The sequence below is a fragment of the Artibeus jamaicensis genome, unplaced genomic scaffold, assembly GCF_021234435.1.
Source record: "Artibeus jamaicensis isolate MK-2021 breed Jamaican fruit bat unplaced genomic scaffold, CSHL_Jam_final contig_797, whole genome shotgun sequence".
NCBI lineage: Eukaryota > Metazoa > Chordata > Mammalia > Chiroptera > Phyllostomidae > Artibeus > Artibeus jamaicensis.
In genome coordinates, this window is record NW_026521977.1 from 29050672 (window position 1) to 29069436 (window position 18765).

General features: G+C 57.6%; 1 protein-coding gene and 1 long non-coding RNA gene across 3 annotated transcripts; one reads left to right on the forward strand and one right to left on the reverse strand.

Moving 5' to 3' along the window:
- Nucleotides 1–224: 224 nt before the first annotated feature.
- On the reverse strand, nucleotides 225–1849 carry LOC119064480 (uncharacterized). The gene is made up of 3 exons (XR_005085409.2): nucleotides 1677–1849; nucleotides 1288–1427; nucleotides 225–647 (listed from the first exon to the last, which is right to left on the reverse strand). It is a non-coding gene; the product is annotated as an uncharacterized LOC119064480 (long non-coding RNA).
- An 8762-nt stretch (nucleotides 1850–10611) lies between these two features.
- SLC39A13 (solute carrier family 39 member 13) lies at nucleotides 10612–17828 on the forward strand. Of its 2 annotated transcripts, none has more exons than XM_053672968.1 (10): nucleotides 10612–10759; nucleotides 12188–12496; nucleotides 13974–14087; nucleotides 14344–14468; nucleotides 14858–14965; nucleotides 15076–15165; nucleotides 15853–15903; nucleotides 16176–16304; nucleotides 16454–16553; nucleotides 16651–17828. In XM_053672968.1, the coding sequence occupies exons 2-9, from the start codon at nucleotides 12196–12198 to the stop codon at nucleotides 16514–16516; spliced, it is 981 nt and encodes a 326-aa protein (XP_053528943.1). In that variant the 5' UTR covers nucleotides 10612–10759; nucleotides 12188–12195; the 3' UTR covers nucleotides 16517–16553; nucleotides 16651–17828. The 2 variants fall into 2 exon arrangements, with proteins under 2 accessions (XP_053528943.1, XP_037022142.1); XM_037166247.2 differs by having other exon boundaries at nucleotides 10615–10759; nucleotides 16176–16308.
- The last annotated feature ends 937 nt before the right edge of the window (nucleotides 17829–18765 follow it).

The window sequence follows — 18765 nt, forward strand, 5'->3', positions numbered from 1 at the left end:
CTACCGCTCTCTCTGCCCGTCCCCTCCACACTCTGCCTCCCGAGCTGGGTCCCGGCCTTCCCACCTCTAAACCTTGTTCCAGTCTGCCCCCGCCCCCCACTGGCATGCCCTTTCTGTCCCCCAAGTCCCCCCTCTGTCCAGGCCTCTGCTGAGCACCCCCAGCTTCGGTGCTCACCCTGTCCCCAAAGCTGAGGAGGTTTGGGGACGTAAAAATGAAGTCCAAATTCGAGCAGAAATGGAGGAAGGATTTTAAGGTCGCCGGTGCCATGATTACAATGCCAAGGAGAAAACCAAGGCCTCAAATGGGCCAGGGATGGCCAAGCCATTCGGTGAACGCAGGACAGAGCTGAGACCAAGGCCACGTGGCCCGACACTGGCCTAGAGCTCTCGCCCCTGGGGCTCTGACCTTGTGGGCCACCTGCTCAGCCTTGAGTAACAGCCCTGCCTGACTCCTTCCTCTTGGCGGAAGCTGTTGGGGTGGGAAAGACGGAGGCCCGGGGTGGGGGGAACTCAGGCCATGCAGCCCTGCCCGGGGCTCGGGCGGCGGGCCCTCTCGGGCTCCTCTGGGCAGAGTCGGGGCGCCCAGCCCGGAGCCACCCAGGCTGCAGCTGCCCCTGTTTCCACATCGACGGCAGCAAGTCCGGCGCCTGAGAAAACAGGAAGCGCCCAGTCACCACAGGAAGCGTGTGTGCGCAGCCTCCCCACCCCCGGCCCATTGCAAAACGCCAACAGCCCGTCACCGCAGGCACCGCGCGGTGGCAGGCAGAGCAATGCTCCGGCCGCGGGCAGGCCTGCGGGGCAGCCCGACGGTAGCCGCCAGCCCTCACCTGCCTCAGCCAGGCCGCGCGGTGCTGTCCGGCCGCGGCCTCGGGGAGCCGGGGTTTCCCAGGCCTCAGGCCCTCATGCCTTCCTCTGGGTTCTCAGACCCATCCCCAGACCGGCCCGAGCCCGGCCTGCCTTGGCCATTGTTTAATCAAAATATGGGGTCAGGGGTCACAGAGAAGCCATTTCTCTGACCTGGCGGTTGGCATTGGAGAACTCTGTGCCTGGCCCTCAGACCCTGACGGGCCCGATCCCCAAGCCTCACTAAGGCCGCTGGCCAGGAGCCCGCCACCCCCACGACCCCAGGGAGCCATCTGCTTTCCAGTCCACAAGGGCCTGCCACACCCTCTGCCCAGCCCCAGCCCTTCCCGGGTGAGCTGTCGCCTGCCCCGGCGGTCCCACCCAGGCTGGTCTCTGGGGGGCCTGGGCCCCTGCTCCTCCTGCCTGACGGCCCCGACGACTCACCTCCCGGTTCTGGCCCCCTGGGCTCAACCCGGGGCAGTAGACGGGGGTCCAGCGAGGCCGGGGCCGGTGCCTGGGAAGGTCTGTGCTCCTCCAGCCCCGGGGACAGCAAGGAAAAGAGAAGAGAGCAGAGCATTTCATGGCTATAATAAATCAAAGGGGGAAGTCGAGCAGGAGAAATAAGAAACTTCCCTACCCTGGGCACAGGGACCTGCCAGGCAGCAGCCCCCGGCGCCCCGTGGTCTTCCCTCCTCCCTCCTGCCTCCCTGGCCAGGGCCCAGATCTGGTGCTCTCTCCTCAGGCCTACGCACTCCACCTGCCCTGAGACCCTCCCCCCCCACTCTGGGCATCCAACAAGCCTTCTTGCTGTGCCCCTGGCTGGGGTCAGGCACCTCTTCTCTCTGGGCCTCAGTTTCCTCTTAATGTGCTCAGAAATTAGTGAGTTCAGTGAGTTGCAATGCAGAGAGGGCTGAAGATAGGAAATGCCCCTCTGGACAAGGACTCTCGGGGCTGCAGGGGGGTTGGAGGCATCCTGAGAATCCCTGGTGCGGGGGAGTTGAGTTAGGCAGGCCCGATGGGACAGGAGGCCCTGGGTCAGAGGCGGGGAGAGCCCTGGACTGAGAGAGGACAGGCAGGGTCTTGGCCTCAGCTCCGCCCCTGCACTCACTCGCACCAGACCAAGGGGCGCAGGGCCTGGGAATCCCTGCCCGGGCCCAGTACGCACCACGGCGCGTCTCCCGTACGTCCACTCAGGTAGAGACTTGGAAGGGAAACTGTTTTGTCTTTTTTTAAAGGGGGGAAGCTGACATATTAAAAAGAAGGATGAATGATTGTATGACTTTTTAAGATAAAATAAGGAACTTCAGAAACATTTTGGCTGGTTTGGGGGCCACTGTGAGCCATGCCTGCTAATGCCCCGCAGACCCTCCTGCAGCTCCTCAGCCTTTGGAGCACAATGGTGGGGACTCAGGATGTCTGTACTTGAAGCCCTCCTGTGACGGTACGCTCACTCCCTTACTCCAAGGGGTCTCTGATTGCGCTACGAGCCAGTTCTCCTCAGCTCTAGCCCTGGGTTTCCCAGTGATATCTCCTACTCAGCTGCCAGCCCGGGGCTCAGGGACCTCAAGAGAGAGTTGGCAGGGCCTGGGACCTCTCTGAGCCTCCAAGATCACCTGCTTCACTGGAAACCTTGTCAGGCCCATAAGAAAGTGGCAGTGACCACCAGCGTCCAGCCTGCAAAGCCAGGCAGACCCAATAGCGCGCCGTGTGTGAGCCTGGGCGGGTGAGCCTCGGCTTTCCGTTTGGAGAACACACCTGCCTTGCAGACCGGCAGGGCGTTCAGGTGGCCAACAGGACACAACAGGGGCCAACCCCACCGACACTCCAAGGCCCCACTTCCTCCCTCCTTTCCCTTTCACCTTCCTGATTTGGGGCAAGAACCTTTGCTCCCTGCTCCTCTCGGCACCCCAGGGCCCCGGCCTGACTCTGAGCTGCCCTGTTTTGCCGGTGCTGGCCCCGCGGTTCCCAGCCCCACACCAAGGGGTTCCCTCTCTGCAACAGAGAACTCAGAGGCCCCAAGGCGGGGCTCTGACCGACTGAGCTACTGGTCCAGGGTCAGGGCTTCTTGGGCACGTCACATACACAGCGTCTGATAATCCTCACAGCAGCTGCAGCTATTCTGATTCCCACTTCACGTATGAGGAAACCGAGGCCCAGAGGCAAAGAGTGAGCGGTGGGAGGTCAGCTGGCCCAGAAGGGGTGGGACTGACATCAGCACTCAGTTCTGATCACCAAGCTGGTGGAAATCCTGTGCAAACCCGGAGGCAAAGCAGCACCTCGTTGTCTGGACAAGGCCTTCAAGCCTTTCGCAGTGCCACTGCTGTCCGGCCGCATGGTCATGGCTTACCCCCAGCTCCCTTGCTCCCTCCCCATCACTGGAATCTCCTGCTTCTCCTGGTCCAGGTTATGGGATAGCAGAGTTGGAAAAATTCCAGCCCTAGGTGCCCATGAGAGCAGAGAGATGATAACATCCGGAAAGGTGAGCAGTCCCCAGAATCAAGGGCTCCCGTGGGCTCCCTGGCCTGGGCATGCACACCTAGCAGCAGCAGGTAGCTCCCTCGGAAGATGGACCTGAAGGGCGGCCTTCCCCGGTAGTTAGAACCAGGGCATCAGTGCCAGGCATTCACAGGCTTGAATGTCAACTCTGGACCTGAGCCACCACCCCACGGTAAGTGACGTTGCCCTGAAGTAGAGAGGAGAAGGCCTGCCTGGGCCTGGAGATTTCGCAGAAGGGAGATCTGTCTCTAAGGGCTCAGCCCTTCTTCACGCATGGTCTCATTTAAGCTTCATAACGGTTCTGACAAGTAGGTACGTTATTACTCCCATTTTATAGATTAAAAAAAAAACAAGGTAAAGGGGTCTTCCCAAGGTCACCAAGCCTTGCAGAAGCTTGAACCCCAGTCCCATGTGCTTCCAAGCCAGGTGCACTTCACTGCCCCAGAGAGGGCCCCTCCTCTTCTCCTGGCAACTGTTCCCTACCACCCCCACCCACAGGCTCAGAGGCCCCAAGCGACAGCCAGGACTGGATGGGAGCGGGAGGGCTTGGCGCTGCCTAGCCCGGTGCATCTCCAGCGCCTGACTGTCCTTGCTCTTGGGCTGGGCTTGCAGACAGCTGCCTGGGCACGCAAGGGGTGGGGCCCACCACAGCAGGGCCTCTCCAGGCCTCAGAGCTGGGCCCCATGCCCTGCAGGCCTTCCAGGGCCTGCCCTCTCCTGTAAGAAGAGGGGTGCAAGCTTTTCCAGGGGGCCTGTGGGTGAGGCCAGAAAACCAAAAAGCTGGACTTGAACTTCTTACTCGCTTGGGTCCCTTCTGAGGTCCTGGGAGTGAGGCCTGAGCAAATTGATACTTGTGGTCCTGGCTGGATGCTCAGTGGTGAGACCACTGGCAGCAATACACCTAGGTCCACATTTTAAAATTTATATTTGTGACTTTGTCATCATTTCCTTTAAGAGGGCCCCCAAATTGTATAAGCATCAAACTCCCCCAAACCTAGCTCAGTCCGCAGACTGGAGGCAGTGGAAAGAGTTTCATCCCCCTCCCTACTGGCTTTGAGCTGGCTGGCTCTGTGACTCGAGGAGAGACCCCCACTTTCCCGTCTGTACAATGGGGATGGAGCCAGGAAAGCCAGGGGGTACAGCAGAGGCAACGAGAGGAGCTCAGGGTACCCACCCTTTACAAAAAGCCCAAATCCACAGAGGCTTTTCACCAGCTGGGACTGCTTCTGTCTCCAACAGCCCTGTAAGGTAAGTGGGGGCTCCGGCCCCGTTTTCCAGTTAAGATAACTGAGCTTTGGAACTGAGTGAGCAAGCTGAAGCCCCATCCCCCCTGCTCCCTGGCTCCCTGGGGGCTCGGCAGTCTCAGACTGCCAAGCAGAGCCCGGGGCTGGGGGGAGGGAGCCGCGGGGCAGACCCTGCCTCCGGGAGTGGGGACAGGCTCCTCGGAGGGCAGGGGAGGAGGCAGCGTCCCGCACTGTCTCACCGCAGAACCGACCTCGGCCCTTATCTACTCCGGCAGCTTCCGCCCCCTACCCCCGCTCCCGCCGCAGGCCTGGCCCGGGCCCCCGCCTCCGCAGGGCCCGCCCGGAGCGCCCCTCCCCCGCGTCCGCCAGCCCCGAGGGAGCGCTGAGTGCAGCGGGCTGTGCCCAGCGGAGCAAAGAGGGGCCTGGCCCCCAGGTGAGGGGCGGGAAGTGATAAATAACTCCGAGGGGGCGGAGGGGCGCCGTCTCAGTCAGGCCTTCCCCGCGCCAGCATGCCCACCCCGAGCAGAGAGGAGCTCCCCTAACCGGGCCGCTTCAGCCAAAGCTGGAGAGAGTTTGGGATCCCTTACAGGCCCTGGAAGAAGGAGGGGCATTGAGGTGGGTCTCCACGAGGGATGGGACTCGAGACCCCCGACCTCCCCTACACACGCGCACACGCGGGGTTCCACGCCCGTCGGCCTCCCTGGCACAGGTGTGGGAGGCAACGGAGGCGTGTGGGACACGCCTTAGAGAAAGTGAGAAGCGGCCCACGAACTGGAGGAGACATCTGCCTCGAACAACCCGAAGGATGAGCATCGAAAAGACATGAAAACTCTTGCAAATCCTTAGGAGAAAAAAAAAAAATGATCCCACAGAAAACTAAATAAAACACAGGACTGGGCATTTTTCCAGAGGAGGAAACGTTTGCCTGATGCGCGTCCAAGGGACGCTCAAGCTCATTGGTGACGAGGGGATGCAAATGAAGAGCACAACGAGACGCTCTTTCACACCGTTCTAAGAGCAGAAATTAGCAGCCCTGGCAGCACCAAGTGTGGGAGAAGAGGTGGAGCCACGGAATCTCCAGGGCGTTGCTCGTCAGAGTGCAACTGACAAGCAGTGGCCAGCGGCAGGGGCAGTGCGCAGGCCATCTAGCCTTTACCTTACGGAGCTGAGGCCCAGCATGGTCAAGGGAAACTTTGGCCTGTGCTCCAAGACACAGGGACAACAACTTTCAAAGCTGTCCTGTTCTTTTTTCTTTTCTTTCTTTTCTTTCTTTTTTCCTTTTTCTTTTTCTTTTTCTTTTCTTTTTTCTTTCTTTTTTCTTTTTCTTTCTTTCTTTCTTTCTTTCTCTCTTTCTCTCTTTCTCTCTTTCTCTCTCTCTCTCTCTCCCTCTCTCCCTCCCTCCCTCCCTCCCTCCCTCCCTCCCTCCCTCCTCCCTCCCTCCCTCCCTCCCTCCCTTCCTTCCTTCCTTCCTTCCTTCCTTCCTTCCTTCCTTCCTTCCTTCCTTCAGGAGAGACTGGGGGTGAGGGGAAGGGAGAGAAAAGGAGAGGGAGAGAAACACTGATGGGCTGCCTGGGACCGAACCCCCGACCCAGGCATGTGCCCTGACCAGGAACCCAACTGGCAAACTTTTCAGTCATGGGCAACGCTCAACCGACTCAGCCATGCCAGCCAGGGTCCTGTTCTTAACAGCAAAAATCTAGAAATAACTGAGGTGCCCATGAGCAAGGAAATGGCTAAGTAGTTAGTGGATTCATTACACAGGGCTCATTATTCAGCAGTGCCAGCAAATAAACCAGTTCCTCAGAAGGTCATGATTGAATCTCAGCACGATATTGCTGAATGAAAAAGCTAGTCCCAGAAGACAAAACCCTTCCTGTGAAGTTCAAAACCAGGCCAAAGCCAGTGTTGGCTCCTACCATGTAATACTTTTGTGGTGGTGGTGGGGGCAGGGGGATGATGGAATTACCCACCAAAAGACTCAAGAGTAAACTCAAGACTCAAGGGTAATACTGAGAAAATATTACAGCCAATAAAAGAATGTAGTTGGGTCCTGTGCACTATCAGCAGGCCCTTCAAAATGTAACGGGGCCCTGGCCGGTGTGGCTCAGCTGGTTGGAGCTTCAACCTGTAAACCGAAAGTTTGAGGGTTTGAGTCCCAGTCAGGTCACATGCCTGGGTTGCAGGTTTGGAAACCAATCGACATTTCTCTCCCACAACCTAGGTAGGTGCCCTGACTGGGAATCAAACTGGTGACTTTGCAGGACAATGCCCAACCAAGCCACACCAGTTAGAACGAGCTTGTCTTTCTTTCCAGAAGCCCACAGCAAGGTGGTGGTGGTGGTAGAGGAGGCCTGTGTACACAGAGCACAAAACTCAGCGCCCCAAAGACACAGAACACTGAGGTCTTTCAGTCTGGACAGACCCATAAGGCTTCAGGGAAGAGGCGGCCTTGTAAACAGGCTGGATCTTAATCCACAGAGACTGCAGAAGGGGAAAAATATGCCCGGCCTGCCAGGGATGGGGTGAGGAGGTGGGGTCTCAGAGGGGGAGGGAAAGGCAGAGGCCAGGCAGGAAATAGTTAGGCTTGGCTGTGCCTGGGCTGCCCATGGAAGGTTTGCTGAGAGGTGGACGGTGGGAGAGGCCCTGTGGAGTTACGGGGCATCATCTGGCCAGGGTTTGGGGTTCATGGGTGAAAGCACCGCAGGAACTCACGAAGGAGCAAAGGCTGCTCTGGAAAGAACAACATGAGAGAGAGTTAGGGTCAGGGGTTCCAGAGGGGCAGGTCCAGCTCAGAGAGGTGGAGGTCCAAGGCCTCTGTAGGAGCACCCGACTCCCTCTTTTCATCTGAGACCTTGGGCAAGGTGTTTGCCAGCCTGAGCTTCGGATGCCTTTCTACAGCAGATGGCTGCCTGCAGACCCTGCAGAAAACCCTGAGAAGGTGAAGGCCACACTCTGGCAGCAGAGGAAATGTGCATCCACCCCAGCTGGGAGCCTCTAGCCTGACACTGCCGGAGGAGGGGCAAGGTTGTCAGAGCAGTGGCAATGCCGGGCTGAGCCGGCCTCTCAGCCACCACCAGGTCAGCAGGCCCAGTCAGTCCTGCCTGGAATCGGAAGCTGAGGCCTCGTTGCTAAGAAAGGCCCCTCCTAGAGGGGCCAGAGCCAGGAGTAATGTGTTAAAGTCAGAACCTGGGCGATCCAGCAAAGTCGAAGAGAGCGGTTTGCGGCCCCCAGCTCCTCCTGCACACACAGACCCACACAGTCAATGTCCAGGCCCACCCCGCCCGCTGAAGTCTCGGTCCCCGAGACCTCCAAACCAACTGATTAATGTGCTGGGGGAAACTTCCCTGTGCTTGAAAGGAGAGGAGAGAGGATGCCCCCTGCGTCTTTAATATCTCTCCATTGCTATAACAGTTTCTTTATACCCATGTGTTTGTACATATAAATAATACGTAATATCTGACACTTAAATAGAACTCCTATATGCTAGGTAAAGTTCTATGTGCTTTATATATATTCATTCATTTAATCCTCACAACAGTCCAATGCAGTATTCATTTTACAGATGCAGAAACTAAGGCATAGGGAGTTAAATAATTTATCCCAGGAAATCTAGTACCAGAGTCTGGTTGTCTTAACCATAACCACAAGCTAGGAGGCATATATGTACACATATGTGCACACGCACATACATGTAGCCATGTGCTACATAACTACATTTTGGTCATCCAGGGTCCATCCACATGCGACAGTGGCATACCAGGTAGCTTAGGTTTACACTCTCCAGGTTTGTGTAAGTATACTCTGATATTCACACATGTATGTGTGTGAATAAGGTGTTATATATAATTTTTTACATAATTGCATCACATAAATGTGATTATATATGTGCTTTAACATATTCTTAAATTTTCCTTTTATATATTTTTCCTCCCCACACCATGTAAGTCATGTTAACACCTTAAAGTGTGATCTTCTATATTTTTTATTTATTCACAATTATATGTGGACTTACAAATATATATATATATCAATACCTATAATTACACGTGTGTATGTGTGTATATATATATGCATATAGTTCCTTTTGTCATTATTTTAAAAGTAGATTATATTAAATATTTTTATTTATGTCTCTTTCTTACTTGGTTATACCTGGAAGCCCTGGGAGATCTAATTCTTTTTTAAAAGATCTTATTTATTTTGAGAGAGGGGAAGGGAGGGAAAAAGAGAGGGAGAGAAACATCAGTGTGCAAAAAATACATCAACCAGTTGCCTCTCACATGTCCCCAAACAGGGACCTGGCCCAAAACCCAGGCAGTGCTCTGACTGGAAATCAATCCAGCGAACTTTTGGTTCACAGGCCATTGCTCAATCCACTGAGCTACACCAGCCAGGGCTAACTCAGTTTTTAACCGTCGCATATTAGTCCACCCACCATGTCTTTCCCCCTGGCCCTCCTGCTTATTGTCCTCTTATAGAGTCCCATCCCCAGCCACAGTGGGCTAATTTCTGTAACCCATTCATGAGCCTGATGGTGGAAATTTCAGGCCAGGTGAGAGGAAAGTCCAGTGGAGAAAGCATCAAATGGCATTTCTGGCTGAGTCCTGCCCATCCACTGGCTGGTATCCAGCAGCCCTCAGCCCCCAGAGGCAGGAATGCTGACTGTATTATTGTGAAATCATTTGTATATTGTGAAGTGCTTTGCATATGATGGAGTGATTTGCATACAGGGCAGAGACTATCTTAGAGATCCCAGATCTGCATCCCTGAGAGCCCTTCTCCCTGTGCAAAGAAACCAACCCAGGGCTTCCACTTAGAACTCAGGGTGGGTACAGAAGTGCATCCTGGCCAACCTATGGGCCTGGTCAGATGAGGCTAACAGGGGGCTTTCAGAGGAAAGCTGATCCCACCTTGTAGGAGCTAGGAGTCTAGACATTTAGAGTGTGAGGTGGAACAGCTGAGTGTGCCCTCATAATCCCCAGAGGGGAAAGCAACTCAGCACAGATGAAGGGAGCTATTGTGGGAGGCCAATGAGGGTCAGAGGCTTGGAGAACCCGACCTCATCACGATCTCTGCCCAAGTAAGTACCCGCCTGGCCCTTCCTCAACAGTCTGCAGTCCTGCCTAGTTCCCAGAGAAGGAGGAGAAGTGCCAACACCAAGCCGGACCCCCACACCCTGGAAGGGATAGGTGGTATCACAGACTCAGGGTTCAGGGACACACAGGTCTGAATCCTGGCTCTGCCATCGCGCCACCGTTTCACCCTGGGCTCACAGTGCCCACCTCAATGGGATAGAATGAAAGTAGACTGAACGGCACATAGTAGGTGTTCGGTAAATTACAGTCATAATACTAATCTTATTGTTTGCTACCCTAGTCTAAGAGGTGAGGCCAGCTTCCTTTAGGTGAGGGGGGCACAGAACCCTTGCTCCCTCGGCTTTGGAGGCCCAAGTAGCAGCGTTAAGCCACCATGCATTGGAATCCAAAGGGTTACAAAGGCCTGAGGTTCCCAATGAAAAAAAACCAAAGCATAAAAATAATTCGATGAGTAAGAATAAAATTCCCTCTTCTGAGGTTCCCGGGTCTAGGCCCCTCCCTGCGGCACGCACTTCCCCTTTCCCTTGTTCATGGAGGAGCCAGGCCGGGCTGACTGAGAAGTGGACGGCCGCAGCCATCCTCCCACTCAGGATGCGGCCGGCCAGCCGGGAGCCGCGAGTCCGGCAGTCGAGCGCGCCCCGTGTGGCCACGAGGGAGCCTGCAGCCGCGAGAAGAGGCGGCGCGCAGATCCGCACGCCCAGCCGCCTAGCGGTTCGCGGTCTCTGCTGCACCGCCGCCTCCTCCCAGCCCAGCCTGGCTGAGCGCGGTACCCCCGGTTCTCCCACTTCCGCCCGGCCCTCCTCGCCAAACCCGTGGCTGGACCCCAGCGGAAGTGCGCTAGGAGTGCGGATCCCCCTTGGCCGTGAAACGGAAGTGCTCCCGGAGAGCCACTCCCCCCAACACCGCGGCGGGCGGCGTTTCGGGTTCCGGACAGGTCCCGTTTGACGTGGCCGCGTGCTGGGGGCGGCTCCGGGCCGGGGGCCGGCCTGCGGAGCCGGGCGGGGCAGGCCTGGGGCGGGGCGCGGCGCCGCAGCTGGATGGCCGGGGCCGCCCGGAGCGCTGCCGCTGCCGCCGCTGCACGGTGAGTGACCGCCAGACCCTCAGGACCCGCGTCCTGGGTGGGATGGACCCGGCGACCCCCTGACCTCGGCCGGCCTGGCCCTGGGCCGTCCTGGGCCGCCCTGGGCCGCTCTGGGCCTCTCGTCCAGCCCGGAGTTAAACTTCCTTGGGCTCTTCTCCCCGGTCGCCCACGCGTCGCTCCCCATGTCTCCCTCTTCTCCCCCTCATGTCTGTGTCTCCCACTATCTCTAGCTCTCTGTGGACTATTGATTTCTACCTTCCCTCTCTTTTCTGACTCTGCACCCCCTCACCGCTAAGTGACCTGCCTCGGCCTCCACGCCTGCCCTGGCCCTCGCCCTGCCCTTCCTCTGGTCCCCAGTGGAGCCTGGCGAATTTTATCAGGGTCTCCCGTTCAAGCCTGGAGATCCTGAACGTGGGCAACTTTTCCACCGCCAGAGGCATCTGCTTTCCCTGCCTCCCACCTCTAGCAGCAGATGAGGAAACTGAGGCAGGGACATCTCCAGCTCAAGGTCACAACCAGCATGAGGCAGGGCAGACCATGTTTAAATCTCATGCCTGAGTTCCCAGACTGAACTTCTCCCTTGGTTGATTTATATTCTCGTCCTGTGATGACCCACTGGGTGGACAGCATTCCTGCTGCCCAGCGCTGTGGGCCTCCCCCAACATAAGGAGGGCTGTCTGTGCTTCCTCCATGCCAGGCACATTCACCGGCATTACCAGGTGCATCTTGCATGCACAGCTGTGTGAGGGAGGCAATACTTATTGTCATGCTAGAGAGAAGGAAGCTGAGGAGGCTTGGCGAGGGGCTTCAGGGACCTGCGAGGTCAAACAGCTATGAGTGCAGAGCACAAAGCTAATGGCAGTGCTCTGAGCTTTTGTGGGGCTGCTCCTCCTTTCTCTTCAGTCCCCCTCCTGTCTGTCTCCGAGCCCCAGGGACACTGGGCTTGTTTCCTGGGAAGAAGCTCTAATGGTCCTGTCCTTGCTCAGCTGCTTGGTTACCCCACCTGCACCTAATGTTGCCCCATCAAGCTAGATAGGGGCAGCCTCCATCCCTGGGACGTCCTCACCAGGGCACATTCTGGCGGCAGAACCTCGCCTGGCAGCCGGAGACACCCGGTTGGGCCGGGCCTGCCGGTGGCTAAGGGGAACCCAGCCAGCACCTCACCCTGTCATTAGGGAAAGTTTAGCCTCAGGCAGACATGCTGACACACAGTCTGAAACGGGCCCAGAAGGAAAAAATGTGCTGTGGAGAAGCAGAGAACCTTTGCTCTGTGCAGCCACCATTTGGATCCCCAGAGGCCTGGGCCAGGCAAGCAGAAGGGCAGATGCCATGGCACATGGTGGGTTGGGAAGGTTAAGATGCTGTATTTCATAAGCAGGTGTTCTGTCAAGGGTGGCAGCTCACATAAGTGGCCTTTGTGTTTTTCAGCACCTGGCATGCCTGGATGTCCCTGCTCTGGCTGTGGCATGGCGGGCCAAAGGCTCCTCTTCCTCATTGCTGTTGCCCTGGAGCTCCTGGGAGGGGCTGGGGGTTCCCCGCAGGCCCTCCGGAACCGGGGGGCTGCAGCAGCCTGTCGCCTAGACAACAAGGAAAGCGAGTCCTGGGGGGCCCTGCTGAGTGGGGAGAGGCTGGACACCTGGATATGCTCCCTCCTGGGCTCACTTATGGTGGGACTCAGTGGGGTCTTCCCGCTACTGGTCATTCCCTTGGAGATGGGGACCACACTGCGCTCAGAAGGTGGGTGACCCTCCTCTGGCCCCCTGGGGTAGCCAGCAGCGAGAGAAACATGCTGCCCTCCATGGAGAGCGGGGTCTCACGTCCTGGCTTACAGTGTGACAGGTGGAGGGTGAGGGTAGAAGACAGTTTCTCTCCTTGGGCCTGGGAGACTGGGGTGCACTGTGCTCATTGGTTCATTCATCTGTGCGTTCCTTTGTTCTGAAAGAGTAATTGTCAGCACACATTCACCAAGAAGCAGTACAGATAGAGGTTAGAAATAGGGATGCCAGCCTGCCTAGGTTCACATCTTGGCTCTGCCACTTACCAGCTGGGTGCCACTGGGCAAGGTACTTAACTCCACTCTGCCTCAGGCTCCCAACATTAAAAATGGGGATAATAACGATATCTACCTCACAGGTACTATTGTGATGACTAAATGCACTCATATCGGTAAAGCTCTGCCTGGTGCAGGGAAAAGGCTGCGTGTTTGAGGGCCCTGTGCTGGGTGCGAGGGTGCAGTGGCCAGCAAAGCACTGCCTTTTCCTTCAGTCTCTGCTCACAGTGCAAAAGAGCTCTCATGCCTCTGGGGCGGGGTCTGGGAGGTGGGGCACAGGTATGGGTGGGGGCTTTCCCTTGGCTACCCTTCTGTACGGTCTGCATGTACTGTCTGTCCACAAATGACATGGAATGAAAAGCCCACAAGATCAGATGGGAGAGCAGCTACAGTTAAGGTGCCTTTCGCCACCACCAAAGAGTATGACACAGTTAGGTTGGACCACGGCCCCTGGAATCTCTGAGACAAGGGCCCCAGGTGCTCATACCCCTGTTCACCAGGCAGAGGACTGCCTCAATGGCGGTGCATCTACTCAGCCCGTCTCGTGTGGCCAGAGAGATCAGTGTAGGGAGGGCTTGGGTCACTAGCTCCATTTTACAGGTGGGGACGCACAGGCGTGGAGAGGTTCTTTGACCCTCCTGAGGTCATGCTGCCTCTGCCCTCTGTGCCTCAGTTTCTTTCAAGAGCTTGCATATGACCCCCTTCAGGCACTTCCAACTCTGGATGCTACAAGTTGGCAGAAGCCCCCAAGTCTGTTACTTTTCTGAGAGTAACAATTGAGAAGAGAAAATTCCCATTTAATGAGTACTTGCTGTGTGTATTGTCACTGAATTCCCACAGGATCCCTATCAGATAGGTAGTTATCCCGACTTTACAGAAGGGGAAACTGAGTCCCAGCAGTAACTTGCCCAAGGTCACCAGCTGGGAGCTTGGGGGCAGCTGGGACCTTAACCATGAGCAGTAGAGGCTCCTCAGTCTATCAGCAGGTCGTGGTGTATTCCTGCTCAGCTCTCAGCTGGGCCTGGGAGCGGGGGACTGAGCAAGGGCCACAGCCCCTGTCCAGCCTTTTAGAGGCTTACATTCTGGTTGCAACAACACAAAGAGCTGCACCCCGGGAGGGGCCCTGGAGGGTCAGCCCACAGGCCCTGCATCTCTGCCTTGTAGCTGGGGCCCGGCGCCTGAAGCAGCTGCTCAGCTTTGCCCTGGGAGGGCTGTTGGGTAACGTGTTCCTCCACCTGCTGCCCGAGGCCTGGGCTTACACGTGCAGCTCCAGCCTTGGTGAGTGAGGTCACAGGCTGGGGGCAGGAGGGGTCTTGGTGGGGGGCTGCATGGCCCAGTGATGGCCTAGACGCTACCTGCTCTGTTAGAATGACTGGGGGAGGGGTTCAGGGCCTCTAGCAGGGAACTTGTCCTGGTCCCTGTGGCACTCCCTGGGGTCCCCCTGCCCCATCCCTATGCTGGACTAGGTCCCATTCCAAATGGCACCCCTTCTACGGCCCTGGCTTGGCCTGGCCTGTCAGTGCTGCCCCTGCAGGTGGTGAGGGGCAGAGCCTGCAGCAGCAGCAGCAACTGGGGCTGTGGGTCATTGCTGGCTTCCTGACCTTCCTGGCTTTGGAGAAGATGTTCCTGGACAGCAAGGAGCAGGAGGGGGCCAACCAGGTGAGCCCTGCACTCCCGGACCTGGATGCCTTGGTCTCCGTTTTGTGGTGGTGCCAGGGCCTGGAGTCTCGGATTCTGGGCTGAACCCTGAAAAAGAGGGTCTCTTGGCTTTTCCTTGTGACCTCTGGGAAGCTGGGCCAGATTGTTGGGAGGGATCTGGGGAGTGACAGCATCAGCCCCTCCTCGGCTTGTTCTCATAGAATGATAGTGACAGCAGTGCGGGAGGTGGGCTTTCGAGTTTGGGGGCGCCCGGCTGATAGCGCATCCGAGAAGTCTAGCCAGACAAAAGGGGAATTCCCTGTTTCTCCACCTCTCGCTTCCCTTCCGTGTCCACCCTGGCCAAGTGGGGGGCATCTAATGTCACTTCTCCCTCCTTCTCCCGGCCCTAGGCCCCCAGCAAAGACCCTGTTGTTGCTGCCGCCGCGCTCAATGGAGGCCACTATCTGGCCCAGCCGGCTGCAGAGCCCGGCCTGAGCGCTGTGGTCCAGAGCATCAAAGTGAGTGGCCCACTCAGGGCCCCCTCCTCCTGCAGCCATCCCACCCCGAGTGGCCGGCCCAGGTCAACCCTGCCTGTCCTGTTCATCCAGCTTTCTCTCCCCTCACCCAGGTCAGTGGCTATCTCAACCTGCTGGCCAACACCATAGATAACTTCACGCATGGGTTGGCTGTGGCCGCCAGCTTCCTTGTGAGCAAGAAGGTGAGTAGCAGCTGGGGCAGGCAGGACCCAGGCAGTCCTAGTGGGAATGAGGGTGCTTGTGTTGACCAGTTGGCTCTACCTCCAAAATAGGTCTCCAATCCATCACCTCTTGCTCCCTGCACCAGCAACACCCTCATCCAAGCCCCCAGTCCTCCCTGCCACTCTCCTGGACACGGCCTTTTGTCCCAAGCCACTGGTCTGTTCTTGATTCGAACACTGCTTGTTGGGATCACGTGCCTTTGCCAGGCTGCTTCTAGATGCTTCTCCTCCACCTACTTTTGAACACCCATACTCTTGCCTTCTTCCTGGCCTCCACCTCACACTGCCACCCACCTTAATGTTCTTCCTCCCACTCTGAACAGCTGCTCCTCAGTCTTTTGGCCTTGGCTTAAATGCACTTCCTCAAAGAGGCCTTTGCTGACCCCTCATCTAATTAGGCCCATGGCACCCAGCCCCCACCGCCCCCACAGCAGCTGTCACAGTGTGTGATCTCATGGTTCTTTGTATGTGTCCAGCCCTGGCCTCCCTCCTCCAGACTGTTAGCTTCACGAGGGCAGGTTCATTGACTGCTGGATTTCTGGTCACCAAATGGTGGCCAGCCAGAACACAGCAAGTGTTGGTAGGCTGAGTGGACAAGTTGGTGCCCTGGCCCCTGGCACAGACCCCCACACACTCCCCTTTCTGCAGATCGGGCTCCTGACCACCATGGCCATCCTCCTGCACGAGATCCCCCATGAAGTGAGTTCCAGAGGGGCCCATGGTCAGCTCTGGGGGCCAGGGGCTGGGGCTGCATGTGGAGCGGGGCTGCCTGGTAGTGGCAGGCTTGGGGCAAGACTTTTGAGGCCTGCAGCTGCTCAGCCCTTCAGGCCTGGGGACCCAGCCAAGGGGGTGTGGGCTGGGGGACTGGCAGGTCCTTGCAGGGGGCTCCGTGTGTGTGTGTGTCTACACCTGAGGCACACAGAGGTCTGGTCCTGCTGGGGCCCAGAGTGACCATCTGGACTTTCCCTCAGGTGGGTGACTTTGCCATCCTGCTCCGGGCTGGCTTCGACCGATGGAGTGCGGCCAAGCTGCAGCTCTCAACGGCACTGGGGGGCCTGCTGGGGGCCTGCTTCGCCATCTGTACACAGTCCCCCAAGGGAGTAGGTACGGGCGTGGCGGGTGGGGGAAGGCAGGTGGTGATCAGCAGAAGGGTCCAGGCCAGGTTCTGCCTCCAGTCCCACTGTGGGGGAGGAAAGGGGTGCACACAGCTCTCTGGGCTCCCAGCCAGGCAGGCCTTCTCCCACTGCAGAGGAGACTGTGGCCTGGATCCTGCCCTTCACCTCTGGCGGCTTTCTCTACATCGCCCTGGTAAACGTGCTGCCCGACCTCTTGGAGGAAGATGACCCTTGGTGAGTGACCCACTGGGACTGCCACGCATGGGGCTCTTAGAGGCTTCTCCCTCCCTCATCCGGTGTGGCCCCTGAGCCCTGGTCCCTCCCCCCACAGGCGCTCCCTGCAGCAAGTGCTTCTCCTCTGCGCGGGGATCCTGGTGATGGTGCTGTTCTCGCTCTTCGTGGAGTAACATCCCTGGTGCCCCCCCCCCCCACAGCAATAAGAGACTCGATTTACTCTGTGACCATGTTCGAGGTAGAGAGAGCTAGTGAGAGCCAGCGGGCCTCTGGACAGACTAGACGGTGTGTGTGGTGTGCATGTGTGAACAGTGGTGTGTGAGACCGACACTGTGATCCCTCATGTGCTGGCCCGGGGCCCAGTGCCCCCGCCTGCCCCCAGTCGCACTGTGCCCCTCCCCTTGCCACCCTGTCATCTTACACCTCCCAGTGACCAGTGAGGAAACAGCAGCACTGCACCCAGAGGTCTCTCCCCACCAGGACTCCAAGGGAACCCCAAAGCTGCCTCCTGCTGGGGCGTCCCGTGTCCCTGGCTGAGAGTAAACCCCCTGCTCGTGCAACGCACCCTGGGCAGAAGCTGGGTGACTTCTCTCTGCCACATCCATCAGCCTGGCCCTTCCTCTGCCAGTGCTAAGGCCAAAGAAAGGTGCAGGTGCTCTAGCAGACCCCAGCCCCACTGGGCACCGAGTCCCACCGTTCCCAGCATGGAGCTGGAGGATGCTGAGACCTTTCCCTCCTCCCTCCTGGCCGTCTGCCCTGGGCTGGCTTCTGTCACCCAGTGAATGCTCCCTGGCAGCACCAGCAGCCCCTGCCACCTCCAGCTGCCAAACAGCAGCCTGCAGGGCAGCCAGCAGCCCCAGGCCAGAGAGGCCTCCTGATCCAGCTCAGGGATGCTTGTGCCAGCTCAGGGCCCAGGCAGACATCCTAGAGGCAGGAGCAGTGGTTGGGGCTGTCCCTCCCTGCTCGGGCCCCTTTTCCTGGCCCACTGGGAGTAGGGGTAGGCTGGGGGTGGTGAGGGCTCCATGCTGTCAGCACTCAGGAATGTGCTCCTGGAGAAAGCTGAAGCCATAATCCCCAGTTATTTCACTTGGCCGGCACCCAAGCGCTCAGCTGGCCCAGTCCATAGCCAGGCTCCAGCCCTGCTGCTTGACCATGGGCGTTCCGAAGTAGCCATTGAGAGGGTCCGGATGGCTTTACAGCAGTTTCGCTGTGGTTCCGTTTGTATCTGTAAATACCTGTTCTATATATAAGATGCAAATAAATACTATACACAAACTTGCTGCCTGTTTTTCACACCATCCACAGTCAAGGGGGGCTTTTCTGGGCACCTGTGCTCCAGCCAGGTTGGCAGCTCCATGGCCCCAGCTGCTGGCTGCCTGCCAGTCCCCACTCACCCCTACCGTCCACCCTTCTGCCTTCTGCTTGTCTCTGAACTGTTACCCTTGTGGTGTTTCCTTCGCTTGTGTTAGCTTTTTGTCCCCCAAAATAGGCCAGGCACTGTGCACTGCAGCCCACAGCACCCCCAAGGGTGGTGTCCTAATTATACAGGCCTATGAGCCAGCAGCCTTTTCTCATCCAGCCTCAGAAATTTAATCGATGAAAGGAGTTCCATCCACAAAGGCAACTCCAGGTTTAGCCTCAATGAAATTCCTTTTCATTAAAAGGAAGGAAAAAAAATATGGACTCTGATCGTAAACCACACAACCTTCACCTCACTGTGCTGTGTAAGGACAAGGCCAGGCACCGGGGGGCGCTGCTTCCCCACGGTGCTACAGGGAAATGCATAAGGGGAAGTGGAGCCCTAGCCACTCTTCCCAAGCCCGACATCCTCCAGTAGCCCGTAGCCCACTGGCCAAGAGCAGCACATCGTCAGTGGAACAGGCTGTGAAGCCCAACTTGCTGCACCCTCAGCCTGGCTGAGCCATTCTTTTCAGCAAAAAGCAATCTGTGGCACCTGGCTGACTTACCCAGGATCTGGTGGATCTGCCTCTGGTCCAACGGGGCTCCTCTGTTCAGCCTCCCGGGGCGGGGGGAGGGGAGGAGGCTGCAGGTTTACTAGGAAGCCAGGGCCAGGTGAATGCAACTGGCTGTGAGGGGGAATGCAGAACGGGGCCAGGGACAACCAGAAGCACTTCGGAGGCTATGCTGGGGCTCCTCCGTCAGTGGCTGGGAAATCAATAGGGTTGCCATTACTTTGGAAGGCCATTGGGGG

Bases quoted from the DNA above. Each gene is read 5' to 3' on its own strand.
- SLC39A13 (XM_037166247.2), top strand. From the start codon at position 12,196: ATGCCTGGATGTCCCTGCTCTGGCTGTGGCATGGCGGGCCAAAGGCTC. The intron at 14,966-15,075 runs GTGAGTGGCCCA...CCCCTCACCCAG, and splicing joins CTGTGGTCCAGAGCATCAAA to GTCAGTGGCTATCTCAACCT. The intron at 16,554-16,650 runs GTGAGTGACCCA...CTCCCCCCACAG, and splicing joins TTGGAGGAAGATGACCCTTG to GCGCTCCCTGCAGCAAGTGC.